Below are 27,201 nucleotides of genomic sequence, written 5' to 3' on the forward strand. Positions count from 1 at the left end.
TCTTCCACAAAGGGTCAATATATTTAGCTTGGTGTAGATGCTTTTTGCTGAGACAGATCGTGGCTTCAAGTCCAAATTAATGATGTAAATTCTCGTCGAGGGCATGTTACAAATGGGAATATAAGTGGGAATACTGCAAAGGACCCCTCAAATCTGCTGTGTGTGGTGGGGGCTCAGTTTTCTTCTGACCTAACTTCCATATGCCGCTCTTCCTGCATTTATGCTGGACAAATCCAATCCAGCAAATATCCGTCCCATTAGAAAACTCGATAGGGAAAGAGAAGGGAGGGATCATTGCTGATGTTATCAAGTGGCACTTGTAACAACCTGCGCATGGAAGCTCACTTTGGACTTTACCAAAGGTGCACAGCTCTTGACCTCATTTCTGACTTAGTCTAGATATGGACAAAAGATTTGAACTCCATAGTGGGAATAACTACTCTTTGAATCAGTCAAATAACATTTGACTTGAGTTTAGCATCAAGGGCCCCTAGCTAAACTGTATTCAATGGTGTCAGTGAAAATCTCTGCTAGTTGCAGTAGCTGGAGACAAGTCATCTCAGTGTCAGGACTTTCCTACATTCGTACATCAGAGTGGTGTCGTTACCCCAACCAATTTCAGCCACTTCGTCAAAAAACAAGGGAAGCTTAGCTGATGATTTCACAATGTCCAGCACCGTTTGTGACTCAATGAGATTAACAGGAAGATGTTTCCTACTTGGCATTGCTGCTTGCCACACCTCCAATACCCTTAGGTCAGCTACAGGGTTATCAGCCAGGGACCACTGCTCATTGATGTTTCGCTCCCTTGGCCCTGGTACATCTGGTGGCAGAGCAGTGCTGATACATCCCCCTGCCACCCCCTGTAACTTCCAATGGGGTTAGTTGGTCCTCCAGTTTCTGTCCTCCCTCCTCATTCACAGCCAAAAGCTGCCCTTTTCTGCCTCTCCAGCCAGCTCTCTGGTGGCCCTCCTGAGCCTCGTTCCAGTCACCGCCATATCATCGATGTGCCAACGAAGCCTCAGCATCCTACTGTGATGGGGTGGATGATGGTCCTCCAGCCAGTTTCATTGCACTCAGCTGCCAGGTCTGAGTACTTCAGTCTCTTCTTCAAATGGCAGTCTCTACTCCTTCCTCCCCCTGGATGGTTAACTCAATGAAGAGGAGTGTCTTGATGGCTGTGGACCACAGTACTGTGTCTCAGGGGAGAGATGCGGTGGTAATTTCTGTGGGGAACTGTCACTGTTTGCTGAGATCTGCCCTCATATTCAAATAATGAAGTAATGTGCAACCAAATGCAACAAGGTCTGGATAATTTCCAAACTTGGGTTAATAGGTAGCAACATAGATGCCACACAAGTGGCAGGCAATAAAATTATTCAAGAAGGAATACAGCTATAATCTCCTGCCTTTTAAGGGGTCCGGAACTGCTCTTAATTCTCCAAATTAGACTCACCAATGCTTTTAGAGCCTCAAAATTACATCCTTGCTTTTATATTGTAGTCCTCTTGAAATGAATGCTAACATCACATTTGCCTTCTTCAGCACCCACTCAACCTACAAATCAGCCTTTAGGGAATCCTGCACAGGGACTCCCAAATCCCTTTGTACTCATCCTTTGAAAGCATATCAAATAATTTAAGGCTAAATCATTAATATATTAAAAAAAAGCAAGAAATAAACTATTTAGCCCTATGGGACCCACATGTTGCCAGTTAACCATTCACATTTGTTTGACCAATCCTGTGGGTCTTTGCTATTTTAAAAAATACAAACCAGTCTCCTCTCCAGACAGGACCTCCTGCTAACAAATCAATGTTGTCTGTCCTTGATTAATCTGTGGCCTTTCAAAAAGCTTATGATGTCTCTTAGAAAATTTTCAATTAACTTGCCCACCACTAAAATTATATTATCTTCTTTGATATTACTTAATTTATCTCCTTCTCCCTTTTAATGATGCATTAGTTGCCCCCCACCCCCCAATTTTCTGATAGCAATTCTGTAGCCAGGTAGATTCGAAGCCTCACAATCTCACACGGGGTCTCTAGATTTGGCATGTCTCCTCTTTCTTTTCTGTGGACCTGTTTGTTATCAATTCCTTGAGTGCCACGTGCTGCTCTGAAACAGGATTACCTTGAAGTTCCAGTTCATTTTGCTAAGTTGTTTCGCTGCCCAGTAAAATTCCTCTTACTCTCATTTAGAATCTTGACTATTTTAATCCATGTCCCAATTCATATTATGCTAAGGCTAAGTGATGTTATGATCACAACCAGAAAAGTGTATTCATATTGCACTGCTTCCATCTGCACAGCTTTATTCCTTAATATTAAATCCTGAATTGCACCCTGCTGTCTGCATCCTAACAAGAAACTCTTTTTGGGACTTTTCTCAAAGAATATTGAAGTTCTTCCAAATGCAGTTCAAGAGTTCTGTGCCCACAGTAATTTTATATGCCGATGGTATCCTGGTTAATGTTAAAGTCTCCCACTATGATTGCCCTTTTGTGCTTAGATCTCATGGAAATTTGCCAACATGTTTACTTTCTAAACTCTTGGACTGCATGGAAATACATTGTGTCTTTATATCATCTCTTCTCAGCTGTGATTTACTTAATCAGTCTTGTCATTCCCTGCTTTGATTCCCCCTCAATCTCATCCATGAGCCTTCTTTCTAAGAATATTAAGCAGCTTGTCCTGCCTTGCTAACCCTAAAGGATTTACCAGCTTTTAGGCCCGTGGAGTTGCGGGCTGGTCTCATGGGTTGGGTCTGTCCAGTTCAGGCACATTTCATTGGATTTTACGTGTTCCATGAGGTTTGCTTCTGACTTGCTCATTATTTATTTACTACTTCTTCAGATCCCCTGAGGATTATTGGATTAAATTCAATGTTGATTAGGAATATTTCACTTCAGTGCTCAATTAGGAGTCTCCAGTATCTTCAAACTGTATAACAAATGGCCTGTCTTAGGTGATCCTTCGACTCCTAGTGCTGCCCTCATCAATTTTGAATTGAACATTTGAATATGTCCTCCTTTCCCCGATCAAATAAAAAGTTAGATTGCTTTTAAATGAACATGTGAGGTAGGGGTTGTTGACAAAATAAGGCACTGTGCAGGTAGCAGAGAGGCAGTGATGGTATTTTATTGCATTGATTTATTAATTAAAACCCAAGTTAATTTGTAAAGTCATGAATATGATATTTCACAATTAATAGTGAACTCTAATAAACAATTTATGTTTGAAATAACTGAGGTCTTGTAAGACTTCTTCAAAGTGTGTTGTGGTTGTAAATGTAGTGTTTTGCATTAAAAAAATTGTAAGTCTCTGCTGTAATGTAATGCAAAGTTCATACAATTTTCACTCTTCTCCAGAGAATACCTTACTAATTACTTATCAAATTATGTATGGTAAGTTAGATATAAAAAGACTTCAATTGTTTTATCACTGCTTGATTCCAAATTCAAACATCAATCCTTTAAAAACTGTATATGCTATTTTGATTTGTGCTGTCTAAATGGAGATACGATCCCTGATCAATATTGTATTGCTAAGACTTGAAGCTCCTTAAATATAAATTAATCATCTATCCAAAACAGTTAACCTTAGAGGGTCATAAAATATTTCCACATGTGTTTCGTGATACTAGTTATTTTTGATCTGATATAAATTGTCACTACTATCCTTGTGTCAATTTTAGTTTTAGGATTTCTGCACATCGACTGTCATGACACAATCATAAATTACTTTGTACTCCACTCAATATGTTGTTTTGCAGCTCTCATCAGTTAAATTGTTAGAAATCCATAGTCTTAACAGAAGCTTTGGGTGCTTGCAAACTAATTTGCTTTTTAAAATACTGGAATATTCCGTGATTTCTCTCCTTCTCAGTTCTGAGCAAGTGTCACAAAATTGAAATGTTTCTCTTTCCACAGATGCTATCTAACCAGCTATGTACTTCCTGCAGCTTTTGTTTTTTTTTAAGATCTCAAGCATTGTTTCCGCTATTTTCTTTGCTTTGGCAATGCAGGCTCAAAGGGCTGAATGGCCTACTCCTGCATCTATTGTCTATTGTCTAAACTATTAACTGGCATGTCTTTTTGGAACGTGTGGTGAAATTGGAACATCCAGAGAAAACCCACACAGTTACAAGGCGAATGTGCAGCTTCCACACAGACAGCACTGGTGTTCAGATTTGGATCTGAGTCACTGCACTTTTGAAACTACAGTTTTATTATTTGCACCTCTGTGCTGGTATAATATATCAGATGTAAATTATTGGTTCATTTTGCTTGAAATGCAATAACTGAGCCAGTTACTGTTTTCACAGGAAGACCTATTAATTGCCTAATTCTCCTCAAAGCTCCTTTGCTGTTCTAATCCTATTTTGGTTTAGATTTGCTGACTTGCCTGGGTCCCTCCCTCATTGTTCCAGAACCCAAACACGTCATTTTTGCACTTGTTATTTTCCTGGCACTGCTTTATGAATAGCTAGTTAAAATAAGGATATGCAAATAGTTATAGAATAGATCTTTCCCTGGTGCTCAAGACGTACCGAATGGCCACTTTATTCGGTACACTTGTACACCTTGTTAATGCAAATATCTAATTAGCCAATCTTATGGCAAGAAAATGAAAACATAAAAGCATGTAGACATGGTCAAGTGCAACACGAGTGAATCTGCAGATGCTGGAAATAAATAAAAACACAAAATGCTGGCAGAACTCAGCAGGCCAGACAGCATCTATGGGAGGAGGTAGTGACGATGTTTTGGGCCAAAACCCTTCATCAGGAGTGAAATTGGTCAAGTGGTTCAGTTGTTGTGCAGACCAAACATCAGAATGGGGAAGAAATGTGATCCAAGTAACTGACTGTGGAATGTTGGTGCCAGATGGGGTGGTTTGAGTATCTCAGAAACTGCTCAACTCCTGAGATTTTCACACAACAGTATCCCGAATTTACAGAGAATGCTGTGAGAAGCAATAAACATCCAGTGAGTGACAGTTCTGTGGGTGAAAACATCTTGTTAATAACAGAGGTCAGAGGAGAATGACTAGATGAGTTGAAGCTGACAATAACTCAAATAATCACATGCTACAACAAGAATATCTTTAAACCTCCAACATGTTGAAACTTGAAGTAGATGGGCCACAGAGCAGAATACACAGTAGAACAGATTAGATATGGCAAAGTTATTTCCCACAGTAGGAGATTCTAGGAGAAAAAGGCACAACTTAAGGATTGAAGGACGTCCTTTTAGAACTGAGATGTAGAGAAATTACTTTAGTCAGAGGGTGGTAAATCTGTGGAGTTTGTTGCCACGAGCAGCTGTGGAGGCCAAGTCATTGGGTGTATTTAAGGCAGAGATAGACAGGTTCTTGATTAGCCAGGGCGTCAAAGGGTATGAGGTGAAAGATGGGGAGTGGGGATGATTGGATGAAGTAGATCAGCCCATGATTGAATGGTGGAGCAGACTCAATGGGCTGAATGACCTACTACTGCTTCTATATCTTATGGTCTTATTCACTGGGTGTACCTAATAAAGTGGCCATGCAGAGTATATTTTTGATTCATTTCCCACATGTTTTTAACACTATTAATTTGGAATGTGACTTTCATTGGAGTTTTGTTATTGAGATTTCAGTAAATCAGAGTGGAATTATTTTTACATTGTCTATTTAAAATGAATCTTAAAATCCAATCATATCCTTCCAAATGTAGGCTTTGCCTGGGGGGCATTTTGAGCCGGGGAATGACAGGTACATTAGGAGCAGTCTGCAATGATGAATTATCAGACTATCCCATGACAAGCACGATAAGATTCATTTATGTAATAATTTAAGGTGTTTTTAATGTAACATTTTGGAATCCAGTATCTAACATAGCAACTTAGCGTTGGGATGGCTTTTAGCTTTTTATTTGTAAAATTGGCAGATTTCCTGCAAGAACAGGTTAATTACAGTTCTTCACTGATGTATCTCATTAATGCCTTCAACTCCTTTATATTCACAATATACCAGTGACAAAAAATGCAAGCCCAATTCCTTCTTTCAGATAATTGGAGCTCTTTGCAGACTTTAATTGTTTATTTCAACTTTAATCAGCATATATACAACTCCAGTCAGGTGAAATAATCTGCACCCAACCTGAGTTTACAGGACTAATGTGATTTCCAAGCACCTTCTCTATTTGAACAGAAGCTGCTTTTCAACTCAGTAATCTAGCAACTGAATAATCTAGAAATGCAGAGTGCAAATAGTTCACAGATCAGAAAAGTTGGTACTTATTTCATAAATCCCAGGCAGATTTCCAGGACAATTTAGACCAAAATAATTCTGGCCTGTTCCTTACACTCCTGAAGAAATCACAGTTAAGAGTAGAATTGTGTAATTATGCATAGTGTTTCTTTCTCCATCCTACACAATTAAGTACTTTAGGGATGCTATTACCACTTAACCTTTATCACATTAGGTATTATCTGTCCTGTCTGTCTACGGTCCCTGCACTGCCACAATAAAGCCCAATGCAAGCTTGAGGAACAACATTTCATCTTGTTTCCAGGCACAGTGCATTCACTAACTTTAGTTAATCCATTCCTTCTTTCTGTCTAATCAAGCATTCCTTTGGTGCCTGTCATCCACCTGTGATTTTGTCTCATTTTCTTTTCTGCTTCTGCTAGCATAGTTTGGCCCACTGGGCAGTTTGCAAAGGCTTTCTATTAGCATCACATAACACTGATTTAAAAAGGCATAATCTGATTCCAAATGCTACATTAACTTATTTGGTTTAATAATCTGATAACAAACACCATATTAACATATTATTTACACCCTCACAGATATATTTTTATGTATTCCATCCCTGTGCCACCTTCTCTGCTACTGAAGATTTGCTTGCATATCTCTTTGCCAACTCTGACAAAGGCTCTTGAATCTGAGTGGCTAAATATTTCTTTTTCTAATGATGCTGCCTCTGCTTTCTGTTTTCAGCCTTTTCTGTTTCTATTTTGGATTTTCATCAGATTTAGTTCATTTTCGAGGGGTTTGGTATGTTGTCTGTGAGATGATTACACTATAAGAGAATGTTGGTCTGGTGGACAGGTTTGCACCTTTGCAATAATTGTGGTTTGACACAATGTGACTTATTAAAGCATTTCAGTGTTAACCATGTTTCTGTAGATCTCAAGCTGAACCAGAGAAAGATGGCAGAATTTGTACTTGGAAGGATGCAAATAAGACGTGGATTTTTAGGATGTTTTATGGTCTTAATTCTCATATAGTGTTTTTAATGATTTTTGTTTCTTAACTAAATTTAAATATCATAACTTCAAAGTAGGATTTAAATTCAGGTCATTGAATTGTCAGCCCAGGACTCCAGGTTACTTTGCTGCGGTATAGTTGCTGTATCCATGTGTCCAGCTGTTCCCCTTTGGCTTTAAGGGTAAATAGTAAGCTGAGGATTCTCATGTTATATAACTTTGTAATTTGCAAGTCTAAAGAATCTAGTCAACACTGTAGCTGGCTTTTCAAGTGACTCATGTACTTATATAAGAACCTATTGTCCAAAGCAGCTATACATTGTCGTGACTCAACAAAACCTGCATTGATAATACATTATTTTGTACCACTGATGCGAAGCAGACAGGAATCAAGAACTTCTTAAGTTGTGAATTTTATTAAGTTTGGGCATTTTCAGTCAAACCCACCTTTAAAATGTAGACAATAAATGACAGCAAAGAAATTCAGTCAGTTGCAGCCAACTATCTACAGTATTACAATGTGTGTAACTTTTCATGGACTGTCAATTGTTGTGAAAACTATTTTCTTCAAATTTAATCAAGACTGGTGCGACTCATTTCAAATAAAACAGAACTGCAGTCAATGACAGCAGTGGGCATCAGTGCTTGACAGTGTGCATTTTTGAGCACAAAAGTCTGTCACACAGCATGTTTTTGAACCTGAGATAGCAGGCATTTTCAGATAAAAATCTTTGAAGATATCCAACTACAAAATTGCTGTTTTAGAACAGATCATTGATATGCAATGCCAGCAATGTTCTACATTTCAAGCTTGATAATAGTAAAATGACTTTGATGGATGTTAGAAATAAAGAGGCAAAACAAAACTTGGGGGCAAAATAAGTTAAAGTTAGTACCAAACTTAAAAAAATGTCATAAAATTACACAGACAAAATGGGGTCTGGAAAGGTGGGCAAAATATAGCAAAAAAACAAGAAAGACTTTCTTCCCCTTCCTTCCCAGTCCTGATGGAGGGTCTCAGCTCAAAATGTCGATTGCTCATTCCTCTCCATAGATGCTGCTGAGTTCCTCCAGCACTTTCTGTGTATGTGCGGTAGTTACTAAAAATAATGGAGTGATTGATAAGGAATAAAAAAACTATAATATACAATAAAGCAAGCTAGGAATGTTTAAAATAGTTGTTTCAGTAGATATTTAAAAAGAAAAGAATGAACTAAGTAATCATTGTTTCTAGGGGAAATGAAAATGGGGATTTAATAATAGAAATTAAGAAAGCTAATTAATTTAACAATTATTTTTACATTGGTCTTCATGATAAAGTATACATGTAACATTCCAGAAATAATGTTACAAATTGAGAGGGAGGAGGGTCATTAAGAAAATTGCATTCACTGGGACAATGGTAGCAAATAGTTGGAGATGTGTGTTGAGAAATCCTTGGGTCCTGATGCATTTCATCCATAAGGTCCAAAAGAAGTGGACAATAGAATAGTTTATGCATGGATTTTAATTTTCCAAAATACTCTGAATTAAGGAAAGATTCCATTTAATTGGAAAATAGTAAATTTAATTCATTTATTCAAAAATGAATTAAAAATGAAATTATAGGCCAACAAGTTTAACATCTCTTAAAAGAATAATGTTGGAAGCTATTAGTAAAATATTTATAAACAAACATGCAAAATAAATCAAGTTATCAAGGTGGCTTTGTGAAAGATAAATTGTGGCGACCCATTTCCTGGCACATCCGAACCGGCTCACAATTAGATAGCCTACGGGGGTTTGCGAGCACAGAGCTTTGGAGCCTCTGCGCCATGGGGGGCAGGTTGAGGGAGGCTTAAAAGTGAGGCTGGGGATTTCGAATAAAGTTTTTTCCTTCGACTGCAGTTACCAACTCCGTGTCGTAATTTTAGCGCTGCGTGTAGCACACCGCTACAAAATCATGTTTGAACAATCTAGTTGTATGCGCTGAAGAAGTCACATTCACTGTAATAAAGTGGAGTTCTATAGTTAGATTTGCAGAAGGCATTTGAAAAGGTGGCACTATGAAGATTTTACAAAACTTAAAAGTTGATTGTATAGGAAATGATGTACTGGAGTGATTAATGATCAGTCAGCTAACAAGAAGCAAAGTGGAAGGATAAATTGTAAATTTTCTGAAAAGAATATGCAGTTAATGGTGTACCATGAAGGTTAGTGCTAGGGTCTTTAGTTTTAAAATTTATATTAATCAGCAGAGTAAAGGTGCATTTATGAAGCTTGCTAGTGACTACAATAATAGGTTGCAAAAAACTGGATAAGTGGCTATCATGTTGTGTGTGATTGGGGTAACCTTGTGGAATCTACCGATGTGTTGACCCCTGCCTGGGCGGTGGTTCCCTTGAAGATGGTCCCCTTTGTGATGAAGTACTGCTGGTGATAATCCATACGTGGATTCTGTTTGAGTATCCTGTGGCCACCACTTTGGGATGACCCGTAGCCGAATTCGGGTGTGGTACCACTTGTGTTGAAAGGATATTCGTTGAAGATCACTGTCGGTGATATTTTGTGTGTGGAGCAGAACAACTTCGTAGATAAAACCTACTGCTATTGTTATTTTGTATTGCTGTTGTGGGATCTGTGGAATATCAACGTAATTGCCTTCTCACAACATTCGCCTTTGGATTACAAACATCTTGCGTTAATTACTTGTGCATTTGAACTGAACTTTGCTTACATACCATCATAAGACTGTATCACTTACCACCGAAGTTTGAAGTTTGGGGATTTATATATTTACACCTATATATGCAAAACACTGTTAACTCTTGATTTACCTGGTATGAGTTACTATGTGACGTAGTTACTAATAAAATAGTGTTTTGTTAACAGCAAAACCAGACTCCAGGTTGTTGCTGATACTCTATCAGCATTGCAAGTACGTGACACCAGTTTGACAAAGGTGGCTTCTTTAACCCCTCTTTCAAATTACCTGTCCACCCTGTCCAAAATGTGCACATTGTTATCATCAAAGGAGTGTCCCTTGTCCTTCAGGTGCGGATGTATGTGAGTCTTGACCTGAGGTGTTAGCTCTCCTATGATAGGCCATCAGATTGTCTCACCGATGTACAGATCTATGCAGTTTTCATTGTATTGGATAGCATGTACAGTATTGATCTGCTTATGTTTGGGTGAAGGATCCTTGGGGTGGACGAGTTTCTGTCTGAGTGATCTTGTAGGTTTACACTGATTTGGTGTTTGTTGAAAATCCTTATGTGTTTCTCCGAAACTGCAACTACATATGCGATGACTATGTTTTTCCATCTGCTTTTTCCTTATGTCTCTCTGTTGGCCTGATGTCACCTGCTGGTTTTTGTTGCTGTCTTGGTGAATGCCCAGGCAGGGTAGCCGCAAGCTTTCAACAGGTCACACCTCCATTCATGCAAAGATAATACTAATGACCCGCTCATTACCTCTAAGACTTTTTAACAAGCCTCATGTGATTGCTATACCTTTAAACAGAGTTTATCAACTAGAAAACTACCCGCCACGGATTAGAACTGAAGAAGTCTCTCAGATGAGTGTCAAAATGTTTTTGAGACAACACAAAGTCCAGTTGCTTTGATTTACTATTGCTTGATACACATAATGAAAAATTTCCTAGTTCATAAGTCACAAAATGGTAGCATGCAGATACAGCAAATACTTAGAAAGGTTAACGAAATGTTATCATTTATTGTAAAGGAAACTGAGAACAAAGATGGGGAGATTATATTTCAATTATATCGAGCATTGTTGAAACTAAGTTTAGTCACCAAATTTAAGGTAGTGTGTAAATACTTTCAAGGAAGTTGAGAGGCTTTATTTGTTAAGACTAAGAATAGATTGGTTACCTGCTAAATTCATTCAAATACAAGGGAGCAAGGATTGAAATGATGGGCTTACGTGGAGCTAAGCATCACCATACGTTGACAGGACGCAGCTAAATGCTGAGATCAAATTAACTGTTTCAACATCAAGGTTTGGTTAATTTAAATACTATTAAATATATTACATGTTGCTGAGAAGATTTTACACATTACATCCACTGCATCTCAAAGAACAATCTCTAATAAATGATTTGTTCAGATTTCACTTGATCTTAACAACCCACTGTTAACTCAATAAAGTTTAATACACAATTGTCAGCTATCTTAGTTGGTAACTCTCTTGTCTCAAAAGTTGTGGGTTCAATTCCCACTCCAATAACCAGTGCATAAGGAGCTGGACTAAGCCTCCAATACAGTGTTGGGAGGGTACTATGTTGTCATTTTTCAGAGGAGATGATAAACTGAAGCCGTCCCAGCCTTCAGGTGGACAGGAAATTCTCATGTTACCCTCAGAATTCTGGATGACTGATTCTAGCTCCTGCTTTTGGTAGAAACTTGCTGCCCTGCGACTTAAATCACAAAGGTCATGGTAAAGGCCATTTCAGCTGTAAAACACTTGGGGCGGGGTTGCCCTAATACTGTGAAATGTGCTCTATTAGTCCAAATGATTTTTTGTACAAGGAATACCATCATTATCACATATGAGGAAAGATAGATCATTGCATGGATTGGGGAAGCAAATGCTCCATAGGTTGAAATAGTGTTTAAATTGACCATGAGCCTAAGCAACACTATGGTAAATAATTGAAACATCTGCATCAATTAAATGCCTTCACAAGATATTTCAGCTTCACACGTTATGGAGGCTGATAACTGGGAAGCCCTCCAGGAAAGTAGTGCGATTGAAAAAGATATGGTCAACATCTCAATTAATTTATTTTCTCTCTGCCTGCCAAGATTTGGTGTTCTGGTAACAATGGATACTTAGAATCAGGCAACGACTGTATAAAAACAAATGAATCATAACCAAAGTAATAGTCAGGATGTTGCTGTCATTTTCTTCATTGATCTCTGTGATGTGGACTGCCTCTCTGATGTTGGTTGCCACCAGGCATTCCACAGTGATCATGCTATCAAGCTGCTTGAGCAGTCATATTGAAAAATTCAGGCAGAAAACCAAGTAAAATCTATTTTTATTACTGAACAATGCTCTGCTTTGCATGCAAGCATGATCCACTCTTAGTTCATTTTTGCTTCATAGGCCACACTGATGTCAGTCATTTTCACCATCACCTCATCTTGCAGCAAGGCACGTTAAGTTCAGTCAATTTCTTCATCTTCTGATAATTTTGCTTTTCTACTTAAACTTCTTCCACAGGCATCTTTTGTTTCTTTAATGATCCCACTGTTATATCCTTAATTAGTAACATCATCCATTTAACTACTTTAACCTATCCTGCCAACAACCCTCTCATGGATATTATTTCAATACCTATTTCTCTTCTGCACTTTCTCTGATGACAAATATTTTTCTCTGTGTGCTGCATGTCCAATTGAATATTTCAATAATTTTTTTTAAGGAGTCATGGAGCAGAGAGAGGTACACTCCGGTTCCAGGCCCTTTGACCAAACCACTACACGCTAACCATGGTGCTCACCCATTTTCTGTAAGCCCTGCTCCCCCATTTACCAATCCAAGTGCTTTTTGAATGATGCAATTTTATTTGCTTCAGCCGCTTCTGTAGTATCTCATTCCATAGATTCACCATCATCTGCATGAAGACATTGCCCTTAAGGTCCCTTCTTAATCTTCCCCTCTCCCCTAAACCTGTGCCCCATACAACTATGTGCAAAAGACAAAATCCACCCATGACAACAACCGTGTGATTTTTGCACCTTACAAAATCTGCAATCTCATCTGCTCCTAAGTGCCTCTGTTGCTGTTGGGGGAGGGATAGTCTCTAGAATCTGCTCAATAGATTAATTGATTTTTTCCTTTTTCTGATGTCCATCCACACTGAGTCGGTGGACAAATCCTCCATGTCGTCCTCCCTTTCTGCAGCACAGATATCAACCCTAACAGTGCCACTCCCTTGCCTTTTACTTCATTCCCTGTCCCTTTAGAAAAATTTAAATCCTGGAATATCCAACAGCCAAATATCTGTAATGGCCACAACATTGTAGTTCCATGCTGTGAAATAAGATTAAGCTTTATCGTCTATATGATGCCTTGCTAATGTTGTATAATCTGTGCAATGACATATAGATTGACAAGGCAGGCAAGAATGGCTATGATCCTGTGTGGAGATCCTGAGTGCAAGATTAGTGTAAATAGATACTTGATGGTCAGTGCATGCCAGTGAGCCAATTTCTATGCTCTGTGGCTCCATGACTTGATATCAAAATGTTGCGGATATGAGAAATTCAAAAGAAGATCTCAGCAGGTCAGTTGGTGTTAGATGTTATGAAGACACAAAACTGCAGATGTAATAAGACATAAGAGCAGAAGTATGCCATTCGGTCTATCGAGACTGCTCCACTATTCAACCATGGACTGATCCAATTCTTCCAGTCATCTCCACTCCCCTGCCTTCCCTCCATACCCTTTGATGCCCTGGCTAATCAAGAACCTATCTATCTCTGACTTAAATACACCCAAGGACTTGGCCTCCACAGACGCTCATGAACAAATTCCACAGATTTAACACCTGCTGTCTAAAGTAGTTTCTCCGCATCTCAGTTCTAAATAGAGGTCCTTCAATCCTGAAATTGTGCCCTCTTATACTAGAATCCCCTACCACAGGAAATAACTTTCCCGTATCTAACCTGTTCAGGCCTTTTAACATTTGGAATGTTTCTATGAGATCCCCCCTCATTCTCCTGAACTCCAGGGAATACAGCCCAAGAGCTGGCAAACATTCTTCATATGGTAAACATTTAATTCCTGGAATTATTCTTGTGAATCTTCTCTGAACCCTCTCCAATGTCAGTATATCCTTTCTAAAATAAGGAGCCCAAAACTGCACACAATACTCCAAGTGTGGTGTCACAAGTTCTTTATAGAGCCTCAACATCACATCCCTGCTCTTATATGCGATACCTCTAGAAATAAATGCCAACATTGCATTCACCTTATTCACAACCGACTCAACGTGGAGGTTAACTTCTAGGGTATCCTTCACAAGAACTCCCAAGTCCCTTTGCATCTTTCAATTTTGAATTTTCTCCCCATCTAAATAATAGTCTGTTTACTTCTTCCACACTTTCCAACATTGTATTTCATTTGCCACTTCTTTGTCTATTCCCCTAAACTATCCAAGTCTCTCTGCAGGCTCTCCGTTTCCTCAACGCTACCCCACTCCTCCACCCATCTTTGTTTCATCAGCAAGTTTAGCCATAAATCCATTAATATCGTAGTCCAAAACATTGACATACAATGGGGTGGAAAAAAAAACTGTTGGAGGAACACAGCAGATCAGGCAGCATCTGTGAAAGGAAATGTACATTTGACATTTTGGGTCAAGACCCTTCCTCATGGATATTGTGTCAATTGTCTGGCTTACAGAGGACAGTATAAATGCAGAGGACACATGCAAAGTCAGATTTGTAGTACAAATGATGTATTACTGACAATTGTGGGCTATACAATCACATCAATACATGTGCTGTCATACAAGTGTTGATTATAGGCTTAATGTTGAATTTGAATTTGAGAGAATATTTGCTGCAGAACTAGAAACTTGCCACCAAGTTATAAAATGGCTGTCATAAAATGCATAGTCATGGGAGGTGCAAATTGTCTTGTTCTGAATCTGTTAACACCATTCTTTGTTTCTCTTCCCCATATAGAAGAAAGAATGGCTCTGCCTGAACTGTCAGACTCTGCGGCTAATGTCTGGAAATTTAGCAGATGCATCCCTTCCTATCCCACCAGCAAAACAGCAACCAGCAGTGTCACCTCATCATCAAGGGCAAATGGGTGTCAATATGCAACAAAAGAAAGGGGCTGGTCAACAGCAGCAAGTTGGTCCTGTGCAACCACAAATGGCTCCTGCAGCACCAGGCCAACAGTTCCTTCCACAGCAGGGAAAGCCATCTCTGAAATTAATGGGACAATCATCACCAGTGAAGCATCAAGGTCCACTGGTCACAGATAAAGCACAAACTCAACAAATGCATCCTGGACACACTGGGCCCCAGCAGCTTCCACAGATTTCAGATCCAGGCAGGTCGCAGTCAACAAAGGAGAAGCCAAAAGCGATAATGCAGAGCAGCACAGGTTCTGTGCCTACAAAAGTGATCGCCACAGACAAAACAGTGGACCCTTCAAAGGAAATTTCCCAAGCAGCTGATCCACAGAAAGCAAAAATGCAAGAGGTAATGTCCTTCACATGACAAAGACTAAACACATTAAGATTGAATTAAATTGTTATTGAAAATGTCATGTAATGAAAAAGAATCATGCTTGTTTTAAAGTTTGAGAAAATAGATGTTGAATTTAAGTGGGAAAAAGAAAACATATATGCTGAACTAGAGGGTGAATAGCCTGCAGAACTTAAACACATGTTCTTCAAATTGGACTCTTACTGATTGTAAGTATGGTCAATAAATCTTTGGGATGGAAACACTTCCCAGAAGTCTGGAAAAAAAAGCAGCTGTTAAAATCAGGTAAGTGTGAAAGAGCGAGTCTGCTGGGGCTGGACTCTACTATTGGTTGTGGAAAGTGGAGAGGTTCTGAGTTCTGTTTTGGGCTGTGGAAATGACATTGTTATGGATCAATCCAGAATACTGAAGGTATTTATTAATAAAATAATCTAGATTTGACAATGACATCGAAACTCAAGATAACATTTATTTTCTCTCATTCCAACTGATCCGAGCTAAGTGTTTGGGCAGAAACAGGCCATTCAGCTCACCACATCCATGCTGGCTCTTTTGACTATCTACACAAAATCTACTTGTCCACATTAGGTCCAGATCTTCTGTGCTTTATTAATACAAGTGCATGTCTAAATGTGTCTTAAACACGGTGATTGTATTTGACTCCACAACCCCATGTGGTACACATTCCAGATAGCAGACACTCTCTGTGCAAATGATGTTCCACTCAAATTTGCTTTCCTTCCTCTCACTTTAAACCAATATCCTTTCATTTTTGATATCCCTACCATGAGGCTTTCTTTGCCTCCTAGAATTTTCAACGTCTCTATCAGGCCACGCCAGAGGCTTCTTTGCTCCAGGAGAAACAAGCCTAGTTTGTCCAGTCACAAACAAGAGAAAGTCTGCAAATGCTGAAAATCCGAACAGCACACGCAAAATGCCGAAGAAACTCAGCAGGTCAGGCAGCATCTATGGAAAAGAGTACAGTCAACGTTTCAGGCCGAGACCCTTCAGCAGGACTGGTGGAAAAGAGATGAGTCTGAGTTAGAAGGTGGGGGAGGGAAGGAAGAAGCACAAGGTGAGGGATGAAACTGGGTGGGGGGGGGAATGGTGATGTAAAGAACTGGGAAGTTAACTGGTGAAAGAGATACAGAGCTGAAGAAGGAGGAATCTAATAGGAGAGGACAGAAGGCCATGGAAGAAAGAAAAGGGGAAGGAGCACCAGAGGGAGGTGATAGGCAGGCAAGGAGATAAGGTGAGAGAGGGAAAGGCCGGGGGAGGGTCATTACCAGAAGATCAAGAAATCTATGGTTGTGCTATCAGGTTGGAGGCGACCCAGACGGAATATAAGATGTTGCTCCTCCAACCTGAGTGTGGCCTCATCGCAACAGTAGAGGAGGCCATGGATGGACATATTGGATTGGGAATGGGAAGTGGAATAAAAATGGGTGGCGGCTGAGAGATCCCACTTATTCTGCTGGACTGAGCACAAGTGCTTGGCGAAGCGGTCTCCCTGTCCATATCATGTCTCACCGACATACAAGAGGCCACACGGGGAGGACTGGATATGATAGATGACCCCAGCAGACTCACAGGTGAAGTGTCGCCTCACCGTTAAAGGCTTTTTGGAGCCCTGTATGGTAGTGAGGAAAGAGGTTATAGGGGCAAGTGTCGCACTTGTTCTATTTGCAAGGGTAAATGCCAGGAGGGAGATCAGTGGGAGGGACAAATGGACAAGGGAGCGATCACTGTGGAAGGCAGAAAGTGGGGAGAGTGAAAGATGTGCTTGGTGGTAAGATCACTTTAGAGGTGGCAGAAGTTTCAGAAAATTATGTACTGGACATGGGCGCTGTTGGGGTGGTAGGTGAGGATGCGAGGAACCCTATCCCTGGTAGGATTGTGGGAGGATGGGGTAAGAGTAGACATGCATGAAATGGAAGAGATGTGGTAGAGAGTAGTGTTGATGGTGGAGGAAGGGAAGCCCCTTATTTGATAAAGGAGGACATCTCCTTCATTCTAGAATGAAAAGCCTCATCCTGAGAGCAGATATGGCAGAGACAGAGGAATTGAGAGAAGGGGATGGTATTTTTACAATTAGCAGGTGGGAAGTGGTATAGTCCAGATAGCTGTGAGAGTCAGTGTGTTTGTAAGAGACATCGGTAGATAAGCTGTCTCCAGATATAGAGGCAGAGAGATCGAGAAAGTGGAGGGCCGTGTTAGAAATGGAGCAGGTAAATTTGAGGGCAGGGTGGAAGTTGGAGGCAAAGTTGATGAAATTGAATATGTCGGCATGGGTGCAGGAAGCAGCTTCAATGCAGTCATCAATGTAGCATAGAAAAAGTGGGGACGTAACAGCAGTGTAGGCATGAGACAGACTGTTCCACATAACCGACAAAAAGGCAGGCATAGCTGGGACCCATGCAGATACGATGGCTGCCCCTTTTGTTTGAAGGAAGTGGGAGGAGCTGAAGGAGAAATTATTGAGAGTGAAGACCAGTTCTGCCAGATGGAGGAGAGTGGTGGTGGAGGGGAACTGGTTGGCTCTGGTGTCCAGAAAGAGACAGAAAGCTTTGAGGCCTTCCTGATGGGGGATGGAGGTGTATAGGGACTAGACATCCATGGTAAAAATAAGATGCTCAGGGCCAGGGAACTTGAAATCTTTGAAAAGGTCAAGAGCGTGTGAAGTGTCACAGATCTGGGTGGGACTGAACCAGTGTGGGTAAAACTGTGTCAAGGTATGCAGGTTTGAGTTTGGTGGGGCAGGAGCAAGCTGAGACAGGCAGGTTTGTGAATCTTACCTACTAGTAGAATTCTAGTTTCAGCAAATATTTTTAAAGATCTCACCACTGTGGTTATCCAGCCCAATTATATATTTAGCTTTCTTCACAGTAGATTTAGTTCTTTCCTCACCCCATTTACTCTGAAAATTAATTTTTCTCGCACTTTCTCCCATTGCACCATTGCAAATGTATGTTTCAGAAAGTTTGGGATCACAAGTATGCAACATTTTTTTTTACTTTTTTCAAAGTAAATTTATTATTAAAGTAGATATATGTCACCATATACAACCCCGAGAGTCATTTTCTTGTGGGCATCCACAGTAAGTATGAAGAAACCCGTCAGAATCAATGGAAGTGCACGCAGCATATATGGATAAACAACGACTGTGCAAAAGACAACTAGCTGCAAATACAAAAAAGAGGAAAACAAGTAAATAAGCAATAAATATCAAGAACTTGTTTATTGATGTCACTGAATTAACATAATAATGGAAAAGAGAGTTTTAAAATCTCATTGCACAACATCACCCTTGCGTGCTAAACGTGTGCACAGCAATTGTTTTCACTTTCACCAGATTTTCAATTTTCACAATATTGATATCAGTGATTGTACCGGTAAATTTCTATGCTGTGTTTATTGGCAGAGGGTATGCATTAAATGTTATATAATATAATATAGTGTAGTTGGAAGCTCAGGTCCACTTGTCATTTTAATTTAATCATCCAATTTTTATTTTTCTTAGATATTTATTTTTATAATATTACCAGTTGCTTCTATTTTCTTGTGAACTTTCTGTGGTATCCGTTTCTTTTGCAGATTCTCCTTCACTACCAATTTCTTTTGGTCATCGTGCTCTATTGACCTTGTAGCTGAAAATGAGTGACATCAAAACTTGTAAGAGATTCAGAAAAGTGCAGAATATGAGACAGAATATCAGAAAAGAGACAGGTGATAAGAAGAAAAAATCAGGACTGAGCACAATAGTGGAAAGGAAAGAAAGTACTTAGGGGACAGATCAAGGGGCAGTCAGAGAGTGAGTAATGGAGAGGTTCTAATACTTTGCCCTAATTTCATTTGTACATTGTGTCAGCAAACATTGGAATTAGTTGTTGGTACTCTGTAGTGTTGATTTGGTTATATAGTTGAACTGTGAATTAATTGAAGTTTTACTTACTTTTTAACGTTAAATTCTTTGTTCTTTTCAGGAAATGAACAAGAATTTTCCTCCGGAACAGTCTCGCAGCCCACAGAGTTTAAGTGATACAGGCTACTCATCTGATGGCATATCAAGCTCACAGAGTGAAATCACAACTTTATTGCACCAGGAAGGACAAAAACTTAATGAATCTGGCCTTACACAACAAAGTCCAATGAGCCCTTCAGAATTTACCAAATTGGAGAGTACTGTAAGGCCATTGCTTGAATCTCAAGATCGGAATAAAGGAGAAAGGACTGTTCATGATTCATCTGAAAAGCAAATACAGCAAGACAGGCTACAGTCACTTCCAATAACACCAGAGTGTTACACCTCAGACGAAGAGCTTGAAGATATACAAGAGGAAGATGAAGATATTTTAGAATGGGACAATGAAGGGGAGCGAAGAGAAAGTCTAGAATCACTCGATGAGTTTGGCAGGAAACTGCGGCATGACTACACTGAGGGTGGGAGTGAAACTGCAGTACCACCTCCTCAAACTGATTCTGCAAATGCAGGTGCAGAGTTAACAGATGAAGAATTTATGCGAAGACAACTTTTGGAAATGAGTGCAGAAGAGGACAATGTATCTGTGGAAGATGAGAACATGGGCAGTCATACTGAACATATTAGTATAAAGAAGAGTCAAAAACTTACAACAGAGTCTAGCAAAAGAAGCCTTTCAAAGCAACAACAGAATCTTAATATAAGCAGCAATTATGAAGGTACTACGCTGGAAAGTTATGGGCAGGAAGAAAATCAGTCATGGCAAGAACAGAAGGAACCTGGTGATACCTATGCAGAATCTATAAATCATGTAGAAGACTCAGTGGGGGAGCCAGCTGGGCTAAGACGTTTTAAAACTATTGATTTGAACACCACAAATACTTACACAAATAGAAGTATTGAAGTTTGCAGTGAAGCAGATCTTAACGTTGACAGAGAACCTGAACTTGAGATGGAAAGTTTAACAGGATCACCAGATGAAAAATCTAAGGGTGAACACTCATCTACCTTGCCAGCCTCAACACCTACTTTGTCATCGGGCACTTCCCCTACTTCTGTCTCTTCACTAGAGGAAGATAGTGACAGTAGCCCGAGTCGAAGGCATAGACTTGAGGAAGTAAAACAGCAGCGAAAGGCAAGGCACCGCTCGCATGGTCCTCTGTTACCAACTATTGAAGACTCTTCTGAGGAAGAGGAGCTACGGGAAGAAGAAGAGCTTCTTCGAGAACAGGAGAAAATGCGCGAAGTTGAACAGCACCGTATCCGAAGTACAGCAAGAAAAGCAAAGAGGGACAAAGAGGAATTGAGGGCCCAGAGAAGGCGAGAAAGATCCAAAACACCACCAAGTAACCTTTCTCCCATTGAGGATGCTTCTCCAACAGAGGAGTTGCGTCAAGCAGCAGAAATGGAAGAACTCCATCGTTCATCGTGCTCCGAGTATTCACCAACTATGGATTCTGAAGCCGAAGGTTTTGAAATAACAACCTGCAGACTGTACAAGTCAGGTAGTGAGTACAACCTCCCCTCATTTATGTCCTTGTATTCCCCAACGGAAAAATCATCCAACTCTTCAGCAAATCAGAAACCACTGAAGAGTGCAGAAGAAGCATATGAGGAAATGATGAGAAAGGCTGAAATGCTAAAGTCACAGCAACCGACGCAGGACACATCTTATAGCAGTGCTTATCAGTCAGATGACTACATGGAGAATAATCACAAATACCAATCTTCAGATGAATACAATTATTTAAACAATGAGATGACATTGTCACAATCAACCTTACAGAGTGAGCAACAGAAACCAGAAGTATATGAGGACACATCAAAGACCGCTGGACCCCCTCCCAAATTGTCCCATTCACCATCACTTGATCTCCGATTGCAGCAACAAAATGCCCAATTACAAAATCTGGAGCGGACTTTCCAGGAGAAAAAGCTTCTTGATGCACAAAGTGCTTATATTGAACTAGCAAGGCAAACAGATGCACTTCTTACACCCGGGACAAGCCCCACCCAGTCAGCTGCACCAATTTCTTTCATTTCGTCCAACAGTAATAGAGGCATCCCTGATGTTCGGGTAACCCGGTATTTCACCAGAGACATGCAGGAGCAAAGCCACACTACAAAGCCCATGGGAGCAAATGGTAATAATTCACAAATAGCTACAGCTTCTTACACAACATACAACAAAAGATCAGCTGTGACGGTGGCCACTGCAATTGTGGGTCTGTCCTCTACTTGTGCAGGGTCTATAGATCGAACTGCAGTATACACACAAGGAAGGCCATCAGATTCTGGGATGTCAGCACCTTACAATGCTCAAAGTTATAATACTCCTGAGAGTAAGAAATTTGGTGAATCATACGGGTTATCAAATGTTAATGGGTCATCCACACAAACAGCTGAAGGACCCATTTCCCCATCTTCCGTACAGAGATCAATCTCTAGAACCAACATGCCCGCAAGCCCCACAATGGGTAGCAAATCCACTGCAGAATTTTCAACACAGACTTCAAATCATAGAGTTTTATCCCCTTCCATGACATTGGCCTCATCACCATCTACAGTAATGGCACAAGGCACTCAGACTTCAGTAAGATCACCCCGCCTCATCAGGCAAGTATCCTCTCCTGACTCCACATTCATGGTCATTACTCTGGCATCCAATGTTCCTGCCTCAGCCCAACCATTAACCATTAATTCAGCCACTTCACCCAGCACCTCTCCAACACGGCTGAATCGGCAATCAACCCTGCAGGGCTGGACACAGCCAATGATTGCTTCATCACATCAGCAGATGCAAATGCAGTCCATGTACAGCAAGACTTCTTCCCAAGCTGATAGAATATCCATGATTCAGCCAACACAGAGAGGGCAAATTACTTCATCTATTATCACAGCTTCTGGTATAGTTGGCCCAGGTTTAAGTGAAGTTTCAAGGACATGTAGCTCTGTAGTAGATCTCCGAACAGTTACTAAGTCACCCCCCGTCATAATAACAGATCATGGAATGGATTTGACATCCTTGGCTACAGAAAGTAGGAAATATTCCCTTGAATCTGACCAGCTTCCTAGTCGTCAGTCCACTGCCGTGCAGCCATTAATCATGAATCTTAATGTGCAGGAACACCCATATGTAAACACAACTGGTACGACGACTGTGGGTATAACAATCACATCATCGATGGTAATTTCCCAGACAAAAGTGCCAAAGATATATGGCGACCCCTTCCAGAATCGTATGGATCTAGGTCATGGTACAGCGAAAGCAATTTGCCTCATGCAAACAAAACAACTGGAATCAATGGGTCAACCCCCTTCTGTTACCGAGAGTGGAACCAACATTGACCTGGCAATGGTGATGGCACGATCAGATCTGGATAGCCAAATGCAGCCACATTTTGCTCGATACAACTTAGCTAACCAAACTACTCCAGTGCGTAAAGTCGACATTTTGGTGAATGAGAGCAACATCAGCAATGCCATAAATATTAGTGCCATTCCTAGGACAGTACCTCAGGACAGTGGTTTTATCCCCTCACAGGTACATAGAGAAGCATCTCTGGAATTAAAGCCATCTGCTCCCCCACCAAACTTGCCTGGAATGAAAGTGCACGATACAATGGTGCAGTTGGACCACACAGCTGCGGGCACAGTCACAAAGCTGATGAAAGATGCTCCATCAAATGCAATTGATTTGACAGGGCCAAAGCCAGAAAGGGCTGTCTGTTGTGACGTGGTTTATAAATTTCCTTTTGCGGATAGCTGCACTGGTTCATTTAACCAAGGCTCGCAAGTCCCAGATCTAGCAACGTATGAACCACAGCAGAGTACCAGGAAGACTGCTCACCAGTACTATGACAACAGAATTCAGGAACCTGTTGATAGTTACCACTATAAAGAACCCATGGCTGCTTACAAGGATGGTCTTAATATGCACGAAGAGCACAAAACATTTCCTCTGGTATTTTCTGGGCGGCTGCATTCATCTATGTCGGACTCCAACCTGCTGGAGTCCAGCATTAATTACAATTTCCTGAAGAATGACCCTCTTTATCACCCACCTGGTGGTGATGCAGCTGTAGATCTGAGTACGATGAAACACTCTTACAGTTTATCTTTCAATCAGGGAAGGGACTGGGGACTTGGAATGCAGTATGGTTCCTTCACTGATCTCAGGCAGCAGTCAGATCTCTTCAGCCAACCCGCTCCAATAAGAAGATACAGTTCAATGTCGAATATTAACTCGGATTATGGTTACTCGATGCGAGATGATCTGTCGAATTTTCAGGAGGCCAGTTTGGCCCATTACAGTGCGACGACTGCTCGGGAAATCAGCAGGATGTGTGCTGCTCTCAACTCCATGGATCACTATGGAAACCGGTACACAAATAGTTCAGATTCTGTGCAGTATGGGGCATCTCCTCCAAATGTGCAATGTGATGGATTCTCAAGAAGCAGTATAATGTCAAACCAACAAGGAATGTCTCCCATAAAACAAAATATGATGTATAATCCCAACTTGTCCAACTCTCGACGCAGGATTGCAGCTCGTGGCTTTGGCAATATGCCACATGCTGTACGTATGAGATCTATCAGGCAGATGTATCCGCCAACCGCGGCTGTGAGAGCACCTGATGGCATGATTTACTCTACAATCAACACCCCGATTGCTTCCACGCTCCCTATTACAACACAGCCAGCATCAATAATGCACCCAATGCTGAGAGGTGTTTATAGACCCTATTTGCCTGGTAGCGTCACAGCTGTGCCTTTGGCCAGGTTGACCAGACTTCCCCTAGTTACACCACGGATGCCTGCTACAACTTCTCCAATGTATCGATACCTGCCTCCAAACAGATTTACAGGGGTTTCTACGATGTCAGCAGGTGAAACACCGATCTACCTGGGAAAGGCTGGTGACGGTAAAAATGCAGGTGTGAACGCTGTTCAAAACGTACCAAGTCAAGTCATACAGAGGCCTGAACAGAGCGACATCACTCAGCCAAGTGCTTTAGCTTCCATGGCCCAGAAATTTAACCCTGAGGCTAAGCAGTCCAAACAACAGCCGGACATGGGGATCATGCAGCAGCAACAACTCCTGCAGCAGCAACAACAATTGCAGCAGCAAGTCCAGCAGCAACAACAATTGCAGCAGCAAGTCCAGCAGCAGCAACAACAATTGCAGCAGCAAGTCCAGCAGCAACAGCAATTGCAGCAGCAAGTCCAGCAGCAAATGCAGGTTCAGCAGCAGCAGACATTGCAACCGCAGCAACAGATGCAGGCTCAGCAGCAGCAGTCAGTGCAACAACAGCAGCAGCAGCTGTCACAACAGTCATTGCAACATCAAGTGCAGCAGCCAGAGCAGCAACAGAACATAGAGCAACAGGAACAGCTTGACCAACAGAAAGAGCAGCAGCTGCAAAAGCAGCTGCAGAAACTGCTGCAGCAGCAACTGCAGCAACAGAAGCAGCAAGAAGCCCAGCAGGCCGGCGCCGGCAGAAGAAAGCAGGAGGACAGCGAGGAAGAGCATCAGCGAAAGCAGCAGCAAGATCACTTCCTGCTGATCGAGCGGGAGCGGGTGGAGCTCGAGAAGCTGCGGCACCAACGTCTGCAGGAAGAGCTGGAGCGCCAGCGGCTGGAGCTGCAGCGGCACCGGGAGAACGAGCAGATCATTGTGCAGCGGGAGCTGCAGGAGCTGCAGACCATCAAGCAGCAGGTTCTGCACCAGCAGCAAGAGGAGAGGCAGGCGCAGCTCGTTCTGCAGCGGGAACAGCTGGCTCAGCAGAGGCTGCAGCTGGAGCAGATTCAGCAGCTGCAGCAGCAACTGCATCAGCAGCTGGAGGAGCAAAAAGTCAGAAACACGGTAAACTTCCCTGCAGTCTGTGACCCATCGGGTAGAATCCACCCGCACACCATGTCAGAGATGGGTATTGAGATGCAGAAACCTATGCCGCAAGGCGGACAGTACTGGCCTGTAAACCAGGGATATGTGGAAGGTGCCCCTGTTGCCACAACTGGCCAAGAGGCATATTTATCACCGCATCATAGAGCAATGATGGAACCACCACATCGATCTGCTTCTGAACTTTCCCTTCGAACTGAAGAGCACTTGGAGAATAGGGGTATCAGGAAACGAAATTCCATGCCAAGATTGAGGGATGCTTACGAGGGAAGCGATGCATCGTTGCGCGATCAGTATGTGGTTAAGAAGATAGCAGACTGCAGTGTGCAAACTGACGACGAGGACGGAGAAGAGAGCTACTACATGTCCCGTCGGAGGAGAACTAAGCGAAGTGTGGATTGCAGCGTGCAGACGGACGATGAAGACAACGGGGAAATGGAGCAGCCTGCTCGTAGGCGCCGCTCCCGTTTCTCAAAGCATTCCGATTCAAGCACAGAAAGCAAACGGGAAATGCTAAAGGGGACCTCCAGTATTGCCATACAAACAGTCAGTGATTGCTGTATCCAAACAGATCCAAATGAGCTTGGACCAGTGTCACCTGCCATCCATATCACACCTGATCCACGAGTAGAAATTGTACGGTATATATCTGCTCCTGAGAAGACTCATAAAGGAGAGAGTCTTGGTTGTCAGACAGAACCAGAAGCACAATCACAAGGCATTGTTGGTCCTCACTTTGCAAGTTCTAGCACTATTAATCCCTACTCTACCAACATACAGATTGTAACACCAGGTCCACTGGACCAAACTAATGCCAGGCAGCAGGGAATCATGATTGTCCCAAAGTTTGAGAAAAAGAAACCAGATCCTTTGGAGATAGGGTATCAATGCCACCTTCCACCTGAACCTTTGCCTCAAATGATTCGCCAGCCTCCTAAGTCTCCACAGGTGCTGTATTCTCCTGTGTCACCTCTCTCTCCATATCGGCTTTTAGATACAACTTTTACTTCATGTGAGAAGTTAAATAAAGCCCACGTTACTCCACAGAAACATTTTACCTCTGAGTCACCTAAACGACAGCAGGGTCTGCCTCGGCCAATCAAAGTGATGCAACGCTCCATGTCTGACCCAAAGCCTGTCAGCCCCACTTCAGAGGATTCTGGGAAACTGAATTTCTTTGCTCAGAGTCAACAAAGTCTACATAGCAGTCAGGTATGTAAGAGAGTCTATGCTTAGAAAGAAAGGTTTCCAAACTACTGAACATATTTAAGGAATTGAAAAATGGGTATATTGTGCAATTGGAATCTCTCTGATAAGGGTATTAATGTATATCTGGATTGCTCAGTAAGTTTGGATATGGAAGCAATATGGAGGTTTATTTAAGACCATGGAATTTATAACAACTTTAATTGTAAATGTATTATTTGCATGTTTATATCAAGTTCATGTCTGTAATATTATGGAAATATCTCCATTAATGCTGCAGAGAAGAGTTTAGTGTCAGATGATAAATAATATTTCATATTGATTTTCATACATATCAACTGATGAATTGAACAGATCTTGTGTTTAGATTAGGCAAACATTGTGATCAACCCTATCCAAACTTCAAGGTAAAAAAATTGGGCAGGAGAGATCAAAGGTAAGGAAAATAAGGGTAAATGGAAATTTCCTTGTTGGAGTTCAGTAAACCAGGCACCCACAGTTTCTAGCCACTATTTGTAGATAGGAAGAATATTCTAATGGTGAATCTAACTTGCTAAGTCAAACAATCAATGAGCTATCAGAAGAACCGTATTTCATACAAGAGTACCTCTTCATCCTGCAATTC

The 27,201-nt window shown here is 41.3% G+C and overlaps 1 protein-coding gene across 1 annotated transcript in view; it reads left to right on the top strand.

Annotated features, from left to right (window-relative positions):
• The window catches only part of LOC132378174 (protein bassoon-like), a 487,211-nt gene that overhangs the window by 212,168 nt on the left and 247,842 nt on the right, over positions 1 to 27,201 (top strand). The window contains exons 5-7 of the mRNA XM_059944909.1: positions 14,953 to 15,480; positions 19,470 to 20,199; positions 20,263 to 26,582. Of these exons, the coding sequence (XP_059800892.1) occupies positions 14,953 to 15,480; positions 19,470 to 20,199; positions 20,263 to 26,582 (7,578 nt within the window). The remainder of the gene's footprint in view (positions 1 to 14,952; positions 15,481 to 19,469; positions 20,200 to 20,262; positions 26,583 to 27,201) is intronic.

Source organism: Hypanus sabinus, chromosome 19 (assembly GCF_030144855.1).
Source record: "Hypanus sabinus isolate sHypSab1 chromosome 19, sHypSab1.hap1, whole genome shotgun sequence".
Lineage (NCBI taxonomy): Eukaryota > Metazoa > Chordata > Chondrichthyes > Myliobatiformes > Dasyatidae > Hypanus > Hypanus sabinus.